At 44.3% G+C, this 24,987-nt stretch overlaps 1 protein-coding gene across 1 annotated transcript in view; it reads left to right on the top strand.

The window, feature by feature from the left end:
• The window catches only part of LOC146831258 (lectin-like), a 181,767-nt gene extending 165,749 nt beyond the window's left edge, over nucleotides 1–16,018 (top strand). Inside the window, exon 6 of the mRNA XM_085604121.1 lies at nucleotides 15,778–16,018. Coding sequence (XP_085460247.1) covers nucleotides 15,778–15,926 — 149 coding nt within the window. The 3' untranslated portion in view covers nucleotides 15,927–16,018. The remainder of the gene's footprint in view (nucleotides 1–15,777) is intronic.
• Nucleotides 16,019–24,987: the final 8,969 nt, after the last annotated feature.

Below are 24,987 nucleotides of genomic sequence, written 5' to 3'. Positions count from 1 at the left end.
AAGCTTTAGAAGACAAATAAAAGAAAGAAGTTTTTCTACATACAAAAAAAAAAGAAAATAACACGAAGAGAGAAAAAACAATACTTACCAGAGTCAGCGTCCGAGCTAGGAGTAGCTTCTGTACATGAGAAGGTGAGGAACCTAAAATTCAGAGAGAGAGAGAGAGAGAGAGAGAGTGATTAAAACTAAAGAACTGAGTAATTTATGTAACTTTTGTTTGTATACAGTTACAGCAAGCAAGACATTAAAACATCAAAGGAGAGAGGCATAGGTCACAAGAAAGCTGGGTATGTGCATTAGAGTTATTTAATGATAGATAAACATATTTTTAAGATCTTGCAAGTTGTTAAATGCCATTTTATCTTGCAGTTCAACTTCAGTAATGACAACTTTTACAAGAAAAAGAGAATTGTGAGAGGAGTCTAACCATTGGAAGAAGAACCAGAGAAAGTAGTGCGACTGTCTCTTCTCTGTCCCATCCCCTTTCCCCCCTGTGGTTTCCGCAGTTATTCACGTGTATATACTACGTGCGGACTGGGAAATTGTAGTGGAGCATTGGGAACTGATGCGGTTCTGCACCTCTGCTTATCAGTGGTTGTACTATCCTGACAGGAGGATAGCTTGTAGATCATCATTTCCTTCCGCAACATCCTCCTTACGCTCAGTATACGGGTCGGTCTCCGAGTCAGCATGCCTAGTTGACCTCTTATTTTTGAATGGCAGTTTATTGCTTGTCTTCCCCATTGTACAATTTACAAGTTTCTTCAACAGGGTATGGGACCTTGAAAGGAAGATAGAGTAGAGAGCAATGGTACCATGTGTACCACAGGGCTGCCTCGACAACCACCAACCCAATGGTAAATTACTACATAGAGAGCCGTGACTATGTAGAACACTTGTGACTTTACCAATAGCTATCAACCCAGCCTCCGACTGTGCTGATCTCAGGGTGTCTATTCGGCTACCCACTCAGGGCCACTCCACAATCCGGGACTGGGGCAGCTCTACCATCCAGGCCAGAGGGGACTCCGGGAGCGACCCACAGACCCCAGTTCCCTCCTCTGTGTTATAGAGCCAGTCAAGGTACATAAGTGGGATGACTCCAGCATGTACACAGCACTGATTAATCAGGGTATGCAGATGCCAATCCAATGCTCTCCCTCCATCCAGACAGCCGTTGCACAATATGACACCCGATAAACCACAGCGTCCACGGGCATGCCAGGCAGTCTAACTTTGTCTCTTCACTGAAAGGCACCCTCTGATGTTTCACGCTCCAGAGCACAGGGAACACCCTGATCCCAAACAACAGGGGCCACACCTTCGCAGCCGCTGCTTTGCCACCATTCGTATGGGCCCCACCGTCTACATCCGTAGTTGGATTCAACTTAGGCGTGTTCTAGATCGCCTCCAGTTATGCGAGAAAAGCCCCGGCTCAGCGGTGATTTTCGGCCGCGGCCTGCAACCGCCCGATAGCGCGCAACAAACCAGCAGCCTGATCCTGACCCCAACAGCGACCCCCAGCAGCTCTCCAGCAGGGGGGGTAGGCCGTGCCCGCGGGCCCCAGCTCAGACCAGGCGGCGGACGCCCCTGCACAGCAGCCGCGACTGCCGGTCCGTTAGGTGCCGGCCCCCCTCCTCACCTAGGCCCCGGTAAGTCGCCTGCCACTGGGGATTGGGTCACAATGGTGCACATAGGACTCGGGACCGATGTCCTCCTCACCAGCAGGGTCACCGCAAAGGCACCGCTGGATCAGCCCCAGAGCCTCGTGCCGATGCGCAGGCCGAGCCGCTCACCAGATACTGCCTTCCCATGCCTCCTCGGCTGACACCAGATCAGGTCAGAGACTGGCTGATTATGCGGTGTTACTCACTCAAAACGGTTTATTCCTGCGCCTGATGCAGTGGCAGTCTCAGTGCAGGTAATTTGCAGTGTCCATACTCCTTATGACATACAGATTATGTGCGGCTACTGACTCAGCCGGCGGAGCCCTCTCAGAGAGCGTCTAATCAGCAGCTCGGCTAGACCCCGCCCCCCCATTTTCCCCATACTTGACCGAAGCAGATGGGTTTGAGTGCAAAATCATGCAATAAATAGACTATGTTGGCCTCAACACCCATGCAGAGCATAATACCCCAGAGTTTGTCCCTAAAGTCACTGTCAAATGCTGGTCTCAAATCCATAAAGGTCATATGTATGGATCTTTGCTTAGCAACTGTATATTTGTTGTGTATAGGATATAGATTGAGACATTGATTAACCGTCCCTTAACCAGGCTTGGAACTATATTGAACATCTGATAGAATTTAAATGTTTGGGCCCATGTCATCAGCCTTTTCAGGACCATGTGCTCAATGATCTTTTATACAGAACTTATCAAAGAAATGAGATGACAGCATACAGGGTCAGAATAACTCCCCTTCGTGAAAACTAGCACAATAACTGATGAAGACCTAGTCATTGATATTGACTGCCTACCAGTGGCGTTAATGTACCTGGTGATCAGTGGAATCCAGAGTGGGACATTGAATTTAAATAAGTCCTTGGGCACACTATCAGGAACTGAAGCTTTTTTGGAGGGCAGCTCAATAATAGTGTCTCTCACCTCTTCCCCCCGAACGTTGATACTTGGTGTACCTGAATACAGGGAATTATCACCGGGCTCATAAACAAAGTTGGCCCCATGCCTCACATTGCAAAAAGAGTTTATGGTTTGAAAGAATTGTTTTGGAAGTAGCATGACAAATAACAACCTTTGATTAGTCCTAGGGGTGGGCGGAATTTGCGTAGTTACGCAAAGGTCCGCGAAACGGTAAAAAAGCTCCGCGAGCACGCAGAAATTCCGTGAACACGTGGAACTGCTTGATCGCGATGCTTTTTTCCTGTTTGCAAACGACGTTTGCGTGCTTGGGGGGAAATATCTCGCGAACACGCATTTTGAAAAAGCAAACAAGCTAAAAATTCCGCGAAGCCACGGAACGCATAATTTTGAGCAATTCTGCGTTCTCCGCTGAACGCGAAATTACCCAAATTCCGTAAATTCCGCGAGCGGAACAGAATTTACCGCCCAAGCCTAATTAGTCCCTTAGTATCTCTTTTAAGGCCTCAATTAGATCACGGTGGCCCCAAGAACACAACCATCCAACCATTTAAAGGGCTTTGGTCGTGAAGGTTTTAGCATGATGGTCAACAATATTTTGACTTTGTCACAAATAGATGTAAAGAGCTGAAAATTCTTCACAAGAGGTAACATTCACACAAATTTCAAAACACAAGCAACAATCTGAAAAGAGTTCAAGGTGGAAAACATACAGCAAGACCTTGTCCCATTTTAAAAATCAACTGTGTGCATGGATTCTCACTAACTGCGAACAGGGCAAATGGATAGGCTTCTTTTCAGTCCCCATGCAAAGGACACAGATAAAGGATTATTGTGACTCTAAGTATCCCATAGTACCTCATAATGTTTGAGTAAATGCACCAGGGAGTTGGAGACAAAGATAAATTGATCACCATGGAGCAACCTCTGCCTATGAAAGTGGGGATGTTTGTAGGGGACACTTCCTCAAGGCATCGCCAGGTACAAAGATGCAAGTTAACATTTGCCCATTAAAATGACAAGAGCGTTGGCACCATTGAAGTTTAAAAATCTCTCTAAATGGTCTAAGAGAACATTGGTGATCAGTTTGACACTGCTGGCACAAAACATTGTAAAATGTAACAATTGCCAGTCAAGGAGAATTGGGAAATATTATTAGAAGTGCACCCATTTTCAGTGAACCAGTACTGATCACTTCAACTTTGCTATCCAGGTTTAAATCAATCAAGATAATGAGACCACCTGGTGTCCTCCCAAATTTAGAGAGAGTGCAAGGAATAGCATTATAGCTATCAAAAAAAAATTGGTGCCTACATCCCAGATTTCTTAAATACATATTATATTAAAGTTCTTTAATAAAAGACAGAAACTTATGCCAGCTAATTTACCAGCAAGCCCAGCCACATTTCAACACCATACTTTAATAATTTATGTCATTTGTAGGTCAAGCCTACAGCACTTGAACTGCAGGATAATCTGTTGTATGTACTTTGTGGGCTCTGGAGTATAGCTGCAGAACTCGTCTGCGTCCGCTTTTTAGGTATCGCCTGGCGTGAGCAGCGCATGCCATTGCAAGGACCTTTGTAATCGATTCAGCCAAAGCTGAATATGCACGCGTACCGATGGACAAATATGTGCACCTGTACGCCGATGTGGACAGGCAGACGCCATTTTGTTTAAATTCCGGCCCAGAGTTTACTTGAATGCAGCTTAGCTTATGATGTGCCGTCCTCTAGTGGACTCATGACAATCATCAGGGCAGCAGCAGCCCCTGACTTAATCAACAACATTTTCAATGCTTGTTATGACAGGAATCCAAACGAGGTTTATGTTAGGTACACAAACCCCATTTTGTTTTCTGCCTCAAAAGGTGGCCCCAGTCTGTTGCCAGACAATGGCTTTCGCAGTCACTGCGTTTAATAATCTCTGGCGGCTGCAGCCTGCCCAGGCCTGACAGACAGGCCCAAATCATGTCCATGCAGATCCCATCTTGTGCAAAGACCATAAAGTGCAAACAGATGGCGGCAGGGGTCTCCCAGCACTCTCCTTTCTTAAGCCGGCAGGAATCACTCGGAAAACACAACATTAACAAAGCGAAACCCATATTAGATTTGGAACCCCTCTTCTTTCGATGGAGCCAGAAGAAATGGTGCCTCGCTCAGATGTAATCACACAACTCCTGTGCTCCAGGCGTAGCGCCAAGAGGACTCTCCTTCCTCAGTGAATAACATGCTATATTCATCATAATGAACTGAACAGGATTGATTCATGCAGCAGTTGATATTCCAAACATTGCTGAAAAGAGGAGCAGGGCTAAACTACAGCAGTGCCAGCAGGAGAGGAGCGAGGAAAGGAAGGTTGCAACTGTGTATTAGTTGAGTTTAGGTTTATTTGGGCTCCGTGCTCCAGAACGAAAATACTGATGTTACCTTTGGCGACGAACAAAAGAAAGGAGCTACACTCCATTCTTTTGTTTTGGCTTTGCCAATGCTTGTTTTGTCATGCGTTTTGTAAAACTGTATTGTTGTGGATCTGCACGACCCCAGTATGTACTATAAATAAATAAAAATCTAAAAACAAATATAATTTTTCCTCAAAAAGTACACATTCTCATAGTAGTTTGTTGCACTGAAGGGAACTACTTTGTTAGCGGATGCATCCAATCCAAAAGATGCATTAGATCCCAGAGCCACATGACTTACCTATGATATATTCCAGGCACACCTAGGTAAGTTATGTGCAGATTTAGCCGCATCAGAATGGAATCCAATCAAGCTAGGGCCTTGGAAAGATGGTGTAACTGGCTTCTGACAGTTATGTGAAGTCTTTCTTAAAACTTCTACAGCATGGTAAAGTTGGCACATTTAACAAGCATTGGCATAGCCAATAGGACTCGCCTTTGGGACCTTATAAGTGTTTATCCATGCAACACTTGATGTTGTGGCACCAAGGATATTGTACTGGATAACTAAACACTTATAAGGTCCCAAAAGCGAGACATATTGGCTATGCCAATGCTTGTTTTGCTTTCTGGTTAGGGGCTTTTTTCACTATTTTTTCAGTGGCTACGTGCAGGCATGCCTTTATTTTTTGCTCTCTGCTTCACCAGCATTGACAGCAAAGGTGCAAAAATTGGGTGCATTTGCCTGCCAGTGTCCATGGCATTACTGCACCACCTGTGCCCCTTTAATTCCGATGCGCACTGAGTGGCCCCCTCCCTGGCTCAATTCGCCCCCAATGTGGCCTCCCCACCTCTAATCCTAGCATCAGCAGTGCGGATGCCCTACTGCCTCCTCCTTGCTGTTCCCTAGCCCATTATGTCATCGCTTCGACGGATCACCAGCATTTTCAATGAGCCCTGGCCTTGTTGTTCAGGCCATGGACTCACTGGATCACAGAAGGGGGGCGGGGCCCAGGAGCAGCAGCAGAAGGCAGAGGAATAGGTCTCGGCTAGCCCTTCCACCCCCTTGCTTCAGCATCCGCTTCCTCCCTCCTCCTCCCACTTTATATTATGCGCGAGGGCTGCATAAAAACAACACTGTCCACTGTCTCCCCTCTCTCTTTCTCTTTCTTCCTCTTCCACTTATTCCCTCTCTTTCTTTCTCTGTTTTGCTCCTCCTCACTTGCTGAATACAAATCTTGACTTCAAGAAACGGCTCTTACACTGTCTTTCCTCTCCTCTCCTTTTCTTCATTTGTTCCCCTTTGAAATGGATCCAAAAACAGAAAGGAACACTTTTGCTGGAAATATTGTCTTGTTCTGTAAATTTTCTATTCCAAAGTGCAGCCTCGGGAAGGAGAGTAAAAAAGTTTCAAAATACAAAAAGTAACAACAAAATACCTAAATAAAGCAAGAGAGAGTGGTTGCAAAGTGGTCAGATTGGTTTTATTCACACCCAAACACATTAAGCTCCACTTTATGGAGTTTTCCAGTGAAGCGCTACTTTTGTCTTCTCGTCTTTCTGTGAACAACATTGCTTTCCTGGGGTGTGGAAGTGCACCATTCCTGGCAGTCCTTCAATACCTGGTGGATATATGGATTAGAAAACCTTTAAAGTGATCCTTTTCAACTCTTTTCCTTATTTTAGTTTACACAGGGGCATATGTATGACGAAACCGTTTTGTGAGTCCTTAATAGCTAATTTTAGCGATTCGCTATTCAGGACTCGCAAAAGGGAATGTATGTAGGTTTTGCAATAATAATTGCGATTCCTACATATTCCTTAATTGCAAATCGCAAATTGCGAATGCAATTTCACGGGTGCAAGGGTGTCAAAAAGACACCCTGTTGCACCCCTGAAATAAGCATGTGTGCACATGTGGCGCACATACATGCACTAAGGGCCCTACATGGCACTTTGAAAAATGCCAAAAAATTAATTTTTCAAAGAAATCGCAAATTACCACCAACTTGAAGTTGCTGTTAGTTTGCGATTTCTTAAGGCATAGTTGCACAACTTGGGTGCTTCCAGAATTGCGATTCCTTAAATTTATTAAAATAGGGAATCGCAAATTTACAACCCAAAAGGCTTTTTTTTATTTGCAAACGGGCCGATTCTGAGAATCAGCCTGTTTGCGAATGGGAAAACGGCTTCACACATGTGCCCCATAGTGTGTACTGCGGCTCTGTGTTCAGGGATGTTGTTTTTTTAAACCATACTGCTTACGTTTTGTAAGAATATAACCAATCCACATTGAAATGGGTCCCTTACTGGCCCTGTAGTCATGTCCTTAACTTTTCAGGCAACAACACTCACTAATCTCTGAATAATGATTTTAAAAGCGTTAAAGTAACCATGATCTTCTTGCCTACATTTCACATGCTTTACTTAATCTTGCATTCCCTATGAGTGTTTGTTTTCTATCAAGATACTACTATTTTTTTCATATTACTCTTGTCTAGTGCCTAATTTGAACTGAATCGCATAAAGGTGTTTATATTAGGGCACAATTGGGTTGTAGCTGAAGGCAGTGCAAGTTTCTCTCATTGGGGCTGTATGGTGTTCAGTGGGGTAGAGGATGTGGCACCAACTCAGCACCACCTCAGCATCAGTGCGGCACCAGTCAGTGTCACTCAGCACCACTTCTACATTACTCAGCAGCACCACCGCAGCATCACCTGAGCATCACTCAGCATCACCTGAGCATCACCGCAACACCACCACAGCACCACCATAGCATCACTCAGCCCAAACGCAGCACCATCTCAGCACGAGCACAGCACCATCTCAGCACCACCTCAGCAACAGTGCAGCACCACCCAAGCACCACCTCTGCACAAGCACAGCACCAGCTCTGCACCAGTGCAGCACCATCTCACTACCAGCACTGTTTATAGTTGTTCCTTCCCCATAACAAAACAAGCATTTGCAATACAATCATTCTCGCCTTTGGGACCTTATATGTATTTAGCTATGCTGCACATTTGCCTGGGTGCTGAAACATTTACTGTTCTTTAACATGGAGGGAAATTAAGGACCAAACTGCGTGACGGGCCAGGTATGGGAACACATGGAGAGAAATATTGTCTTTCAGCGGAAAATTGTATAGTCCAAAGCTCTGTTTTTAATATACAATCAGGGCCTTCGTGGTCATATCAATGAAAATACAAGATTCAAAAAATATATTATTGTCCACAGGTGCTCATGGAAGACAATTTCTATGGACTGGAATCTAGAGAATACTAAAGTGATTCTGGTATTTTACTGACCTTTGCTGGTTGTTTTCTATCAAGAAAGATAAATAGTGGCAGTTGGCAGAAAAACAAACACAAAAGAAAGTCCCTGAGCAGAAAGCCATTCTGGTATTTTACTTACCTCTACTGGTCTTTTTCTGTCAAGACAGTTAAACAGAGGCAGTTGGACAGAAAAAAAGTCCCTAAGCTGAAGCAGACAAGTCCTAGGGCTGATCTCCAGAGCCCACAAAGTACATACACATATAAGTATACACTAAAGTATAAACAAGAGGTCTTGAATGCTTGACCTAAAAAGCTATAACAAACAAGCATTAGAACAGGCTGGCAGAATTTGCCAGCATTACAAGGACAAAAAAACTAGAATACTTTTTTAATGTAAGTACTTTTTTTAATGGGGTCATTCAGTTCTACATAATATCTTATTTTTTATATATAAAATAACAAACATGCTTACAACACTTTTTTATTATAACTTTTTACAATGCTGCACAGTAGCCACACTGCTCTACACCATAGCAGAAAGACATTGGCAAAGCCAATAGCTCTGGCTAAACCACTTAAAAGGTCCCATAGGCGAGACCTATTCGCTATGCCTTCGATGCATTTCTAGATTTTACTCAAGCTTTCAACCATGTCAATCACTAACTATTCTGAAGCAAGCTAAAATGCATAGCAAGCACAAGTCAAGGTAGGCCTTAATAGCATAAGAACAGGCAAGAATAAAAAGGTTCACCACATACAAATGAGCTAAACAGGGCTACGTTTGTCCCACTTTTGTCACACCATTACACAAATAAAATGCATAATGTTCTCCTTGAATCCTCTACAGATGTCCTGTGAATAAACAATGTAGACATCTTGTTACTCCTGCATGCATATGTCTATATACTACTAGAAAGAACAAAAAACATCTTATAGGTCATACATGAGATAATGGAAATATACTGTATAAAAACTCCCAGAAAATAAATCCATCAAAATCTAAAATGATGATCTGAATCTCAAAATCAAAGTGATCTCTAGGTAAACCTGTAGCACTGAATGATCACATGATCTAACAAATGAGCTTTTCAGGGAGCAGGGATGGGCAGAATTAAAGGGTGAACTCTCCTAGACCATCCATTACCCTTGAGGCTTCCTCCATCTACAATGAGCAGGCTAAGCAGAAAGTGTGGCTTTTGAGACACTAGGCCTTCGTAGATTGGATCTTGCTCAGGAGGTTGCATAAGCAATACAACAGGCTCATCGCCTCTACACTTTAAAATTATACAATAAACGTCAGGCCTCATTCAGGCGTTGGTAAGACTCCAAAGATCTAAATCCGCTATCTTGCAGCCCTCATTCTTTTGTGGGGGTTAGCTGTCCCTACTCTAATGTGCTAGTTGGCAGTCTTTTCAGCATTTAGATCTCATTTGGAGAATGTAGGTTCCCTAACTGAGTTGGTTCCTTGCCTCCTAAAATCATTTTACTTACCCTACCCCAGAATCCAAAACCTAGAACAACTTGGCATCTCTATTTGGTTCTAAGGACTTAACAGTCTATTCCATTTGAATAATTGGCGGAAGCATCCATAAAACATTTATCTATCAAAGTAACTTTTTTAAACCTCAATATCCACTCCACGAAGTTTAGAAGAGATTGGTGTGCTTTCAAATTCAGAGTCCTACCTTCAATTTGTTCCTGAGGGTCTTGCTTTACATCTTTCACATGCTCCCCTCCATTAAGTAACTTCTGATTTCAATCTGCACCAGGAAATATGTCTTCCCTACTTCTGTCCTTCCCCTCTATCTGATGAAATTATCCTTTCCATACCTTGGACTCAGGTAGGATGGTCAAGGTATGCCTAAAAATTATAGCTGAATTCCACAAATGGGACCCAGTGTTTGTTTCTTTTAGCCATACTTGTCTGAGTCTTAAGCCATCTGTAGACACTCTTAGGGCCTGATTCACAAAGGTAAATTTACACTGTTGTGTAAGTTTGCAATTGTTTGCTATCCACAAAAGTATGTTACTAGTAGTATTTTTATGACAGTGGAATCGCCGCACATAAAAAAAAAGGACTGCCCTATCTTTTATGTGTGGAGACTCCACAGCCGTTAAGATACTACTAGTAACATACCTTTGTGAAAAGCAAACATTCGTAACTTACACAAAAAGTGTATGTTTACCTTTGTGAATCAGGCCTTGAGTCGGTCGGTATGCTTAGCGATTTCTATGACTTATGATGCGCCATGTATACCAATACTCTCTGCTCTTAAGACTCATTTAACAAGGGCAATACCTTTAGGCTGGTGTTCCACCTTCAAAAATACCCTCGCCGCTCTCTATTTCACCTGGTGTTTGGTCTGAATGGGCAGGATCTTCAATGTAAGGCAACCTTCCTTAAGTACTACTACACCACACAAATAGCCAAACCAGATACCTTAAAAAAGGGATGTCAAGTGATTTTTACAATGAGTTGTAAACCTGGGGAATATATTTCTAAGGATTGTTTTTGTGCCGGAAGATATTCCTTCCTGAACAAAATTAATCCTGTTCATAATGCAGGCACTTGTGCCGAAGCCAGGCAGCACAAAGTGCGCAAGTGCACCCACGCATAAAACAGGTCACATCTTGGACCAAATTTTTAAAACTCTATTGAAGTAACAAGCGATCACCCACTGCCCATAAAGTGGCCAGACCACTATAGAATTATGTTTCTCATTCCATGCAACAAAGTAACGATTAAGCCCAGTTCAGTGGCTGGTTCGGTTAGATATCAATGGAAGGCAGTCTCTCTTAAAGTCTTCTCCAAGATCTTTACGCCTACTACAACCTCTTAGCAAACCGATATAAATGGGTCTTCAGCAACATACCATGATGCCCTCTGGCGGGCCTTCGCTCAGAGTGCACTATTTACAAAGAAGCCATCCTTCTCTACCAGAGGCCAAGCCCCCTGGTACTCTAATGACTTGCGCCTGGAGAAAGCCAACTGTAAATGTCTAGAATGTAGGTGGCCTGCCCCCAGATCCTCTCTGGACAAAGAAGGTTCGAGCACGACACTTAGCAGCTATCACAATATGTTTAAACTATCCCATAAGCTATATTTAACACACAAAAATGAATGACACAGGAAACTCTACATAAGAACTCTTCAAAGCCCTGAATAATTTTATAAAGCCTTGAGCTCCTTGGGTAACTTTTTCAAAGAAAAGATATATACCATTTATAGCAACTTTTTAGTCTATCAAGAATGTTGTCAATTTTAGCCAACCTCCCCTGAATGTCGCTAATGTCCTGGAAAAATGTGATCTGTGCTCTCTAGAGCAGGTTCAGGAGATACTGGTTTGTGCAAAAGTGGGCTCTCCTGCGGACTTATGTCCTCCCAGGTCTATGTCCTGTGCAGCCCACTCAATTGCACTGTCAGTAGTGGCTCTCTATAACCTTTTGTTGGCCACTGGCAAACTCCCGGTAGAATGAAAGTCTGCCCAAGTCTCTCCTATTTTAAAGAAACATTCCGGAAACCCAGAAATTCTCTCTAACTACCATCCTATTACCCTGCTTCCTGTACTAGGAAAATCATACATAAACAGACAACTGGCTGCTTTCTTGGAAAAACATAACACCACAGACCCCTCACAATCGGGTTTTAGAGCTATGCTCAGCACAGAGAATGCACTAGTGGCAGTCACCGATATCATGTTGCAGGGATTCTGCTTATGCACAGAACTATGCGCAGGAAACCAGGACCTCAGTGAATTGTGGTGTACCAAAAACTCACCTCAGAACCCAGAACCCCTTTTCCGACCAGCATCAGTGTCCCATTCATTATCCGAGGTTTAGCTCGGCGGTCCCAATGTATAGACAACCCAGAACAAGCGACTATCTCAGGAATGGTGGGGATCGGAAAAACCTGTTTGTAATTATTCTCATATCATTCCACAACAGAATAAACAGAGACACGGTAAAAGTTTAAAGAGTTTATTTTATAAACCTCGTGTCCTAAGATGCAGCAGTTTGGCTAACATAAGCAGACAAACGATTAAAATCAAAACCATCAGCATAGTTACAATACCATAGAAAATGAAAGGAGTAATCATACTAAAATGACAGTGGATCTAAGCCACCTTCCTTTCGCTAGCAAACTAATAGTATTATTATTAGACTAGTAGAAGGTCTCTAGGCTTGAATGGGGAATCCCATACCGTAAAGATCTGCTCAGGGCGAACACATCACAGGATCAGCTAGGCTCTGCTCCTGGGAAAGCTCTTCTTCCGAATGTAATGAAAACATGTAACACTGCAATATTAAAAGGACCCGATTTTCAGGTATTTGCAGCTGCTTGCGTGTTATGACTAAATAGTGGGCCGATCAACCTGAACCCAACATCATGCACCGTCTAGCGACCCAGACTGTTTCTTTACACGGTGTACAGACCAAGGTCGCTGCTCACTGTTTGGGATGTGAACAACAGACAGTTCTCATGTGAATCAAAGTCGAGTAAGCATTTCTCAATTAATAACATCATTGTACATATATAGATAACGATCTTCACTACAATCATAAACCTGTCACTAGAAGCAGTACTACTAGATCCATCTGCGGCCTTCAATATCGTCTCCCATTCGAGCTTAGTCCACAGATTGCATGAAGCAGGAATATATGACAGGTCACAACATTGGCTTTGGGACTTACTCAATAATTGACCCAAACCATCCTTTTAGACTCCTTTAAATCGGTCACTTTGCTAGTTAATAAGGGAGTTCCGCAGGGTTCCTCCATGATCCCAACATTATTTCATGTCTACGTAGCAGCCCTGGCACAAATCATAAGATCATATGACTTTGAGACTGCATAATAAGTTGACAAAACCCAACTTCTCATCTCCTGTGGACAAGACCCTGAAATAGTTACATCTCGGTTTGCTAGCTGTATGAGAAATTTCGCAGACTGGATGACTAAAAACTGCATTTAATTGAATAGCAAGAAAACCAATATAGTTCTAGTTGGCAAAGTGCAGGAGCTCTGGTCCGTGGACTGATGACCTGTCGAATTTGGCCTTGCTCCAACTCCAAAACAGGTTGTAAAGAATCTGGGTATGAAGCTTGACCAACCCTCTCCATGAAAGACCATGTTAGCACACCTCCTTCCTTCACCACTATTTATCTCCTAAAAAAGGTGTTTACCCTGGCTTCCTTCTACTTCTAGAAACACCCTAGTCCAGGCCACAATTACTAGTCACCCCCACTATGGAAATGCTCTACTAGGGCCAGCTAATGACATCCTGCTGTCTAACCTGCAGGTGCAAAATACAGCAGCATGACTAGGTTGCAATGTCCCCTCACGGTCTTCCTCCGCACCCATTTTAAAAGCCTTACATTGGCTGCCCATTCGAAAACGTGTCATTTTCAAGATGTTCTGTCAGACCCACAAAGCACTAAGGAATTCACTGTCCTCCTATGTCTATTCCAGACTCCCCACCAGATTGCTCTGGTCCACAATCAAAGCACTCCTAACGATCCCCCGCATTTGCACTGCCAGATTTGGGGGGGGGCTCCTTTTCATATTTTGCCCCGTTCCACTGGAACAAACTCTCTGTGCATCTGCGATCCTGTTCTGACCTCCCTACGTTTTCAAAACTTTTAAAAACCTGGCTGTTTTATTTCTACCATGCTGTTGCACAGTAGCAAGCACTGAGATACTCCTCTGGGAGTGAGTCACTGCACTGTATAAGAACCAAAAGCATAACATAACGACAACAGACACTAGGGGGGAGCAGAACTGCACCATCACTTAGTAAATATGGCACATTTCTGTTCTCTCCCTTTCTCACAATGCAGTGCAGCAGGTTGACTTTCTGCATTGCATTGCATGAAACAAAATTATATCGGGCCCTGAGGCTAGATGCACCTGTGTTTTGGCATTATGGCAAATAAGGCAACTGCCTTGTTTGTGAAGGAGTATTCTGGCCACCAAACTCTAAATAAGGCTTCCATGTGGAATCCTCTCAAGTTTTAGCTTTGCTTGAATTCATCTTGTCATTCTGTACTATCTGCATAGTTCTAGGTGCCTCTCATTATCAAGTGGTCATCATCTATTTCTACAAAAATGCTTCTAAGAACTAATTCCTACACTATCACATGTATTGGTATAAGGCCCTTCCATTTCTTAACACTTCCATATTTATTTAGACCTGTGCTGTTATCTGTCTGGTGTTTGCCTCCATATTAGAGCTATTGCCTTCTGAGAAATGAGCTCAAATGTCTTGTAATTTGCATTGGAACATGCCACTTACATTGAACTTGTAGTAGCAAATAGCAAATATCCATTGATAACACATTCGAAATAGTATGCATTGTTCATCATCTTTTACTGTCCATCGGTAAATTGGGTTCAAAAGTACTGCAAGCACTTGGGGAGCATGGATTATTTGCATCTTCGTATTTTCACACTTGATCTACTGAACCAATTAGGCATACCTCTCCTAATTCTGAAATGTATCAATCTAGTGAGCAATTTGAACATGTATTGTATTTTATTTACATTTTTATAGTGCTTACTACTTCTAAGAAGGCATTGAAGTGCTTTACACTAGCCACAAAGTCACACTAGAACCCAAGTTTAATTGTAACTGGTGGCATTGGGATTAGTCTTGTGCTCTCAAGGAGTCCATTACATGCATTTACTCTGTTGTTTTTGTGTTGTATTAAATTAGTTGGAGTTAGCTGTCAACATTAGTGCAGGGAATGTGAGTTGATGGATGGGGGGATTAGTAGATGAGCTAGAGGGGATTAGGCACTGCTAGATTGCAGGGTATGTCTTTTAAAGGAGGACCAGATGTTATATTTGAGATGAGGTGGGAGTAATTTACGGTAATAGAATAATAGAGATTAATACAAACATGCACATGACTTAGAGTAGGCTGTACTCAAAAAGAGGAGACAGGCAGAGGCTGAAAAATAACAAGAAGGCATTCAAAGAGAAAGGAAAGGCAATAATGGTAAATTGTGAGTAGCAGTCAAACTTTTCAGGCACGGTTTCAGCAACATAGATTAATTTTGAGATAGCATATATTCTGAGGGAGCAAACCGTAAAAATAATCATCATTATTTGCTTGTGAACTAGCGGTATAGTTGGGATTTTTTGATAGGCTCTAAAATCAGGTGACTAGCCTGTCTGCTGTCAGGCTACTCCTAGACATTCACTTTACCATGGAAAGCAGACCAGCTCAGGGGCTGGAAGCATGAAGTAATGATTGGGCACCTATTTAGGGACATATTTAGCACTTTAGACTATGCATGAACACAGTAGTAACCTCATGGTAAAAGCAATGTGAGAAGAAATACAGGGTAGGTAATGCAAACATCGAATACACACATCGATAAAGGAGATTCTGAAAATTCTGGAGCCGATGTTTTCTGATGTTTAACCTTAAATTGTGTCTTTAGTTATATGGCATCCTGGAAAAAGACAGTAATATGTTATGTCCTTTGTATCTTCCACAGAATCTACATTTTCCACAGGAACTGGATTATGGAATGACGAGAGTTGCACTACATCAACACCTTTTGTGTGCAAAGTGATTAAAGTCCTTGAGTTTGTAGAAAAAGCACCAAACGAGCTTTTGCCAGAAGGGCTACTCACTGATATTTGAATTACTGTAAATAATTGGAAATGATGAATCCTTACTTGTCCTAATCACATTTCGGTATATAACTAGAGGCTGGAGTTTTTGGTAATTGAATTCAAAATAAAATCATAGCATTTAAACTGAAAACAAAAGCTGTTTTGTTTTCCATCTTCATGAATATATGTTGTACGCTTTCATTAGAAAGTCTTGACTTTACCACACAGTTCCCATATGAGAGTGGGTTTGTATCCTATATGAACCCTGCAACAACTGAGGCTTCTTTCCTCTCCTGGCTACCCTTCCAGTACCAGGAGCCGGAGAAGTCATTATTGATGTCAAATACTGAACAAATGAAATACACCTTGAAAAAGTAAAACTGTTAATTTACAGGGTGGAAGAAAGGACCAATACACATATTAAAATAAACATATGTTTTTCTATACCATTATTACCTTGCAGAGAACATGACGATACCTATCACACACAATAATAACTATAGTGTTGCTGGGTCATGATCCACACCTTAGAGTGATCAGTGCACAGGGGGATATTGCTAAAACCCCAGTGCGTGTAAGAGCAGTGGTGATGGCTGGTGTACGCCAGATTAAGATATTAAAAAAAAGCCTTATGCGCCGGGCATGGCTCTAGTCAGAGACCACCACTGGACCAGTTTGTATATGCCGTCCTTTTGTAGGGGTCTATTGTGGGCCTGGTCTACAACACTACACTGGCAAGAATGAGGCCACGGTACTCATATGTGCTCTCCCTCATCCCTCCAGCCTTCTGCAGTCTCTCGCGGAGACCCTGCGGTCCTTCACCGACAGAGACTCCCAGGGCTGTGGAGCTCTCAGTCTGCTGCTCCCCTGCCCTCCTGGCTCCGCTGTGCCCAAGGGGCGGGGCTCTATCCCCACATCAGCATGTCCTGCCTCACCAGGTGATCACATTGCCGGCTAGGCAACGCAGTGGCTGTCCCCTGCTGATTTCTATCTCAGCGGGGCTCCAGTCTGCAAACTCAACACCCAAAGACCGAGGGGTATCTTCAGTGCACGCAAGAATTAGAAAAATATAACAAAAATAGCACTCAAGTGTGAAAATTATCCATCATTGACAAAAGAAGAAGAGATCAAGGCACAGTATACTTAAGAGGGAGATAAGGCCACCGCCTCAGTACCCCCTTGCTAGAGGAGTGTCTCCACGTATCACCCACTGGCAGGTTCCACAGGTCAATGCATCCATTATTCACTGCGCATCGCAACTGCGCCGACCCTCAAACCCGGACTGTGACCTCTTGGAACCCCTGATCTCCTCCGCTGCCCATCACACCTCAGCCACATGACATCCATCCCTCCACTAGAGCCTTTCATGATCACGGGGCCTCCCCCCTCTCAAGCCGCTCCCTGGAAAGCATGAGCGAAACTCCTGGAGAATTACTTTGAATCTATAGAGGTCCCTGCTGGTTGCAGATGCCCCATGCTTTTCCATCTACAAGGAGCCAACATTCATAAAATATCAAAGTGATTGGTTGAAGCAGGTCCCCCATGAAACTACACCGCCATGAGGGACATCGTCTCTGCGCACTTTGAACCTTACACCAACCAAGACTAGGAAAGCTTCCTTCTGTGCTAAGCTCGACAGCTACCAGACGAATCAATGGATGATTTCTCTAGGCAGTTAAGAGAGCTTGGCAGCACCTGCACTCTGCCGGATGAAGACGATAAAGTCAAAGCCCAGTTCATTCAAGGGGGTGCCTCATTGAAACTGTTTGAGGTTGTCTTGCAAGAGCCCAACATGTCCATGAGAGACATTCTAAAATGTGGGCACTCTAAGGAACTTTCTATAGCTTGGGCAGCCCAAATGGATCCACACTCCTATACCCCTATCTAGGAAGAACCAGTTAATGCCATCAAAAAGGGGCACGCAGCGGAAAGCCAGAGTCCACCAAGCCGTTTCCAAGCCCCGCCAAACAAGGACTGCAAGGTCACAACTGCGGATGGTGCGTGGCCCATACCCTCACACCAGAACTTACCCCACCAACGGCAAGACGTGCAGTCTGTGGGGCAAACACAATCACTTCTCCAAAGCTCTTCGCAAGGGCAATGACCCATCGGCCCACGGAAAGTGGTGCGCACAGTGGAATCACACCTAGATAACCTGTCGGACATTGGCATGGACGAAGATGACGCATCGGTTGTCCATGTGGTGTGGACGCTGGATATCCTCAGGGCCAACCACCAGATTACCCCTATGTGCAGGATTGAAGTATAGAACCATCCGTCTCTGCTCTCATAGACACAGGAGCCACGATTAATCTCATGGTAGTGGATCTTTACCACAGCTTACCTGACCCACCGGCACTCCGGAATACTGGCATCCAGGTAAACGCTGTTAGCAGCTGCTCACCACTGCTGCTTAGCTGCATATTTCAGGCAGACCTGCCCCCTGACTCCACACACTGAAGAGCGAAGGTCTACGTGTCGCAAGATGGGTCAAGATTTCTGCTTAGTTGCTACATGCCTCAAGGTCTTGACCACATACTATTTGCCTTTAGCGTGCATGCGTATGATCCAGACTGTTGTTGGACTTCATACAGCTATTCAACGGAATCGGCTGCCTGACAGGTCCTGCCATCCAAGTACACATTGAAGAGTCTGTTGCTCCTGTGGCCATCAAGCATAAAATAATTACTTTCCAACTTTGACCCGAGGTAGAAGCTGAGCTGAAGCTACTGGAGAAAGCAGGCATCATTGAGCGGCTACGAGGCCCCACACCATGGAATTTTCCACCGCAGTGGCAAAGAAGCCCAAGCAGCCAGATGCAGTCTGCATTTGTGTCGACATGAGGGTCTAAACCTAGCGATCAAGCAAGAACGCCATCTTACACCAACCATAGATGACATCATTGGGGAGCTGTCGGGCCCCAGATGGTTATCCAAAATGGATTTCGGCTCTGGTAACCACCAAATCTTGCTGCAGCCAGACTCCCATCCCATAACCACTTTCTCGACACACTTACGCCTCTGGAGATACACAAGGCTCAACTTTGGCATCTCCGGCTCCGCTGAAGTCTTCCAGAACGTTGTGAAGAACATCCTTCATGGCCTGCCTAGGGTGCTCAACGTGAGCGACGGCATCCTCATTCACACCCCCACGGTTGAAGAGCATCCAACTCATCTCCATGCCATCTTCACTCGGCTCAAGGAACGTGGGCTCACACAACACTGACAAAAGTGTGAATTCCTACTGCGGGACATTAGATTCTTTGGGTACTGCTTCTCCGACAAATGCATCAGCCCTGACCCCGACATGGTAAAGGACATTCTAGAGGCCTGTGATCCGTGTCAGGAGTCAGCAATTTCGTAGGCATGATGACATACTGCGGACACTTCATGAAAAACCTGTCAGACATCACCGACCCGTTCAGGGATCTCACCAAGTCATCCAGCCCATGGGTCTGGGGACCTGAGCAGAAAGAATCGTTCTGACAGACTAAGGCTGCTTTGTCTGCAGATACCACTCTGGTGTACTTTAACCCCCAGAGAGCATCACAGCTAGGCGTGGATGATAGCTCCTCTGGCTAGGGAGCAGTACTGGCTCAATGGTAGGAATACAGAGAATGGGCTCTGCTGGCCAACGCCAACTTCACTCTCATACCCACAGAGCAGCGCTATTCTCAAATAGAGCGTGAAGCGATTGCCATTCAATGGGGCTGCAGGCATTTCTACATCTAACTATTTGGCCACCCATTCTTCGTCATCATAGACCATAAGCGACTGATCCTGCTCTTCCAAGGATCCTCGCTGAGGCCTCCGAGGATTGAGGAATGGATTGAGCAGCTGCAAGAGTTTAATTACCATTGACTACTGGCATGGCACCTGCAATCCTGCCAATTTCCTTTCCAGGCATGCCTGACCTTCCCCTCTTCCTGAGGCCGTGGAAGCTGTGGAAACCAGAGAGTATGTGCGGATGATTGTGGATTGCTCCAATCCTCTTCCCATGTCCCTGGTGGAAGTAATAGGTGCCATCCAACGAGATGACTGCTTGCAGATCACCATCGGGGTGGTCGCCACCAGAGATTGGCTGCTACTGCAAAACCCAGCATCTTTCAACACAGAACCGGCTCAGTCAATCCTCAAGGCATTGTATCACGTCCACAGGGAGGTGTTTGTAACCAACGATGGGTGTCTGCTGTGAGGCCCACGACTCATACAGCCAGAATGTCTTACACAGAAAGCAGCTCTCCTTGCACATGGAGCACATCAACGCATCGTAAAGTTCAAGAACCGGCTCAGGAGCAAGGTCTGATTCCCGGGTTTAGACCAGAAAGTGGAGGTTGTTGTGCAAAGCTGTCCAGTCTGCCTCCCACGAGCCCTCCCGACTGCACAGCACTGGTTATCACTGAAGTAGGCCGCAGTGCCACATGGCAGAGAGTAAGTGCAGATTTTGGCAGTCTACCCAGCGGACAACACATGCTGGTCATTGTGGGCGACAACTCACGCTATCCTGAAGTAGAAATCGTGGCGACAACATCTGTCTGAAAAGTTATCCCGAAGCTGGAAAAGCTCATGGCTATGCATGGATTAGACGAAGAGAGCCACACGGACAATGGTCCTCCATTCAGCAGCTGTGATCTAGTGGAGTATCTGGTCTCTCACAATATCAAGGACCGCAGCATAACCCTTCGATGGCCCCAAACCAATGGGGAGGTAGAGAGCCTGATGAGAACCCTTACTTAAGTGATCAAAATTGCAGTGCTGGGGAAGACAAACAGTGAACATGTCTCGTACCAGTTTTTATGGGAATATAGACTCACACACCACTGCCACTGCACCCCTTACCCCTTCACCTGTATGGTGCTGTTCTCTGTACTGCTGCGGCTTGTGCAGAGAGAAGAAGCACAAGGTAATCTCTTCTCTGGGGTGTCGGCTGTCACCATCTTGGGCAGTCAATGACAAAAACGCAGAGGGGACGTGCGCAGAGGGCAAGTCGCTGGCACGCTGTAAGCACACAAAGGCAAGCCCATCTGTGCCCATCCGCACCTGTTAGCCACCAGCCGCCAGAAAGGCTGCATGTTTTCTAACGGGTAAACCATGGGCAATTTATCCTATACTAGTTCGCGCTCACCATGATAAAGAATTTAAATGTTAGTACCCCTCGTTTAGGGATATTATTTCCTTTGGATGAGGAAGGTCCATGCCACTGTAACAAATGCAACTTCTCCTGTGCTCCTTCCCCCTCTCAGACCGTGCTAGAATCACCTTGCACCACAGGACATAACCCTATAATCTGTAAAAATAAGATTTCCTCTGGTACTTCTAGGTGTACCTCCTCTCAGTTACACGGCTTATATCTCAATGTGCGTTCCATTCCAAAGCATGCTTTGGAGCTTTGGGATGTTTTAGATACTACCAAACCTAACTTATACTTTATCACTGAAATATGGCTTCAATCAACTGCCTCCTCATCTATTGCAGTAGCATTCCCTGATGATTATAATCTGACTAGATTGGTTAGGCAGTTAAAAATGATGGTAGGAGTGGCCATTGCTATACGTAGTCCATTAAAGATAAAATTCTGGTTGGAAATTATAATCTTTCAACTTGAAACCAACTCAGATTTAATTTGGGAGGGGGCCCTGGTCTACCGCCCTCCTGGAAAAAAGAAACATTTCAGTGGTAAGCTTATGGAACGGTTAGCCCCCCATATATCAGCAGCAGACAAGTATCTGTTTTAGGGGCTTCAACCATTATGTGGATAATCAATCTGATTCTGATTCTATCCGTCTTCTTGCAGATCTAGAATCCTTTGGTCTTTATCAAGAGGTAATTGGTCTCACCCATATCGCTGGACAAACCTTGGATGGCATGTTTACCAATGCCCCTGACTTATTGGTTGATCCCCCGACTCCTCTAATGTGGACTGACCACTTCTCTCTACATTTTTATTTAGTATTTCAGAAACCCAGTGCTGGCTATTCCAATGGCTATAAACCTACCAGACACTGGAGGAAGGTAGGGGCATATCAGCAAGCTGGTGATGAAAAATTATCGCCGCTTTAGCGTCCGTTTTCGGACAAAAAGTGGCGATAATTTTATAGCTTAATCACCAAGGTCACGCTAATGCGTGATTCCTTGCTTTAGCTCCCTTTCCCATAACGCCCACCTTTGCATCTCTAATGAGATGCAAAGTGGGCGTTCCGTCCCAAAATAACTGGAGAAATGTCGCTAACCGACACTTCTCCAATTATCAAGGGAATCGCTAACAGGCATAGCGATAAGAAAAGTAGCGCTAACCACAGTTAACGCTACTTTCCTTACGCCTGCTTTCACCCTGACTTAACCATTATATCCAGTGTAAGGTGGATATAATGGCTAAGTATGCCCTGCCTTATCAGCAAGCTAACGCCAAAATGTATGAGATTATCGCTGGATTTCCAGCGATAATTGTATTGTATTGTATTGTATATCGATTTGTAGAGCGCGATTGCTGCCCGACGGGCGTCCAAGCGCTAAGGATGCAGCTAGAGTGGGGAGATACGGCGGGAGTTAGGACAGGGATTAGGTCAGGGCGGACCTAGCAAACAGAAGAGTCTTTAATTGTTTGCGGAAAGATTGCAGGTTGGGATTGCATCTAAGTTGAAGCGGGAGTGAGTAATCTCACTTTTGGCGGTTAGCGCGAGGAATTTTATCGCTTTTGAGATAAGCGTTGCTGATAGCACGCTATCTCAGCGATAAAATTCCATGATATCCGATGATAATTATCCTAGCGCTAATTGTGCTTAGCGATAATTATCGCCGGCCCTTGCTGATATGCCCCGTAGTTATTTCCACTTTTTCCCCTGTGTTTACTCCCCCTCTTCTGAGGGACTATGAAGATATGGATCTTGCATTAAAAGTGTTTGAGGACTCAGTTACACAGGCTTTAGACTTTGTTGCTTCCCTGAAATTGAGCAAAACAAAAACAAAAAACCCTCCCGCTCCTTGGTATACTGAATACCTAACAAGGAAAAATCAATATGTAGGAAGCATGAACGGAAATGGAGAAAGCCTAAAGTAGGATAGACTCATCTTTAAAATGGCATTAAGAAAAGATCTAAAAATATGCAATACTGCAAGAAGGACTCACACAGTGGACAGAATCAATTCAGCATAAAACTCCTCTAAAGAGGATTTTTAAAATGTTAAAATAATTCACTATTCCGACCACCTGTAGCTCTACTATCCCAGCATCGCAGGCGCTTTGCGATGACATGTCAGCTCATTTTTGACAAAAGATTAATAATATCTATTTACCTCTTTCAAATAATGTCGCATTGACAACACTAGCCTCTTCTGAAGTTTGTGTTAACTCCCAGTCCTCCACCCTGGAGACTTTCAATCCCGCCACCCCATATCAAGTTTTGGATAGGTTACATAGGATCAAATCTGGGTCGCCATTGGATCTTGCCCCCCCTTACCTCATTATCACTCTGGCTCCCATCATTCTTGCCCTCATCACAGATCTATGCAATCTTTCGTTTAAGTTGTCAACTCTTCCATCAAAATGGAAAAATGCATGGATTAGACCCATTCTTAAAAAACCTTTGGGGGATCCTACAGATATGTAAAACTATAGGTCTATGTCACTGCTCCCTCTCATTGCCAAAGTTTCATAGTCACTGGTAAACTACCAATTGGTGTCTTTTCGAAATCCAACTCTCTGTTGGAACCCTCCCAGTCAGGCTTTCATGCATATCATAGCACGTAGTCAGCGCTAATGGAGGTCACCGATACAATTAGACTCATGTTAGACCAGGGGAATTCAGCTATGCTGATTCTCCTCTATCAATCAGCTGCTTTTGATACCATCTCACACCTAATTCAAATTCAAAGATTGGAAGAAATTGGTGTCAGTGGCAAAGCTCTGAAATGGGTGGAAAACCTTTTATCAGAACATACTCAGAGCCCTACTCTTTTTAACATATATGTGGCTCCCAGGCTTATCATGTCTTGCGGCTCTGGCACAATCTCAAATGCTGATGACACTCAACTGATCATCACCATGGATCCAAATACGGAACTTACCAAAGTCAAATTCAAACACTGCATGTTAAAAATTTCATCATGGAAGGTTGCTAACCTCCTTTAGCTCAACTCCAGTAAGACGGAGGTCCTACTTCATGGGAAGGCTCAATCAATCTGGTCCATGGACTGGTGGCCAACCAAACTGGGACTGACCGGATACCTAGAAAATTGGTTAAAAATGTGGGTATCTTTTCAGATGACAATCTCTCTATGAACGAACATGTCAAATCCATTTCTGGAATTTGCTTTGTTCTGCTGCGCATGCTTAGGAAGGCTTTTCAATGGGCTCCTCTGAATGCTAGGAAGACCCCGCTCCAGACTTTAATAATGAGCCACCTGGACTATGGGTATTCTCTGTTGGTCGGAATAAATGAAGGCCTGTTCTCCAGACCTCAGGTGGTACAGAACACTGCCTCGTCTGTAATCTTCCTCCACGATATCCATCTGAACCTGTGTAATGCTACCTTCATTGGCTCCCCATAAAAAAGAGCGCTCTTCAAACGTATGTGTTTGGTTTTTAAATCACTAGATGGGAAGCGACCAAGTTATCTTAAAAATAAACTGCAGCCCTATATCCTGGTACGTCAGCTCGGATCCAGCAAACTTCTACTATGATTCCCTAAACGTATCCATAGAGCCAGATATGGTGGCCGCTCTTTTTCATTTTTGGCCCCAAATACTGGAGTCAGCTACCCTTGCCCCTTCGCTCTTGCTTAAACCTAATCCTTTTCCAGAAACTGCTGAAAACATGGTTGTTTAATCTCTAATCACCTTATGGAACTGTGATCTCCATCTGATGGCTTTAGAGCTGAGAGATCCCCAGGGGGATGACTTGTGCGCCTAACAAATATAATATTATTATTATCTACCCAGGCAAGCTATGTTTCGGCCGGTCGTAGACGGATAACATTCCCCATCACCCTGTGTGGGAGGAAATGCCAAATTCCCCTAACCAATTGGCCTTCTAAAGAACCCGTACCAATGAGTACGCCTCCCGAAATTGACGGGCTCAGGAGAGCCACATCA

The sequence above is a fragment of the Triturus cristatus genome, chromosome 5_1 (genome assembly GCF_964204655.1).
Source record: "Triturus cristatus chromosome 5_1, aTriCri1.1, whole genome shotgun sequence".
Lineage (NCBI taxonomy): Eukaryota > Metazoa > Chordata > Amphibia > Caudata > Salamandridae > Triturus > Triturus cristatus.
Note: the sequence above shows the minus strand (reverse complement) of the source record. Positions and strands in the feature narration are given on the sequence as shown.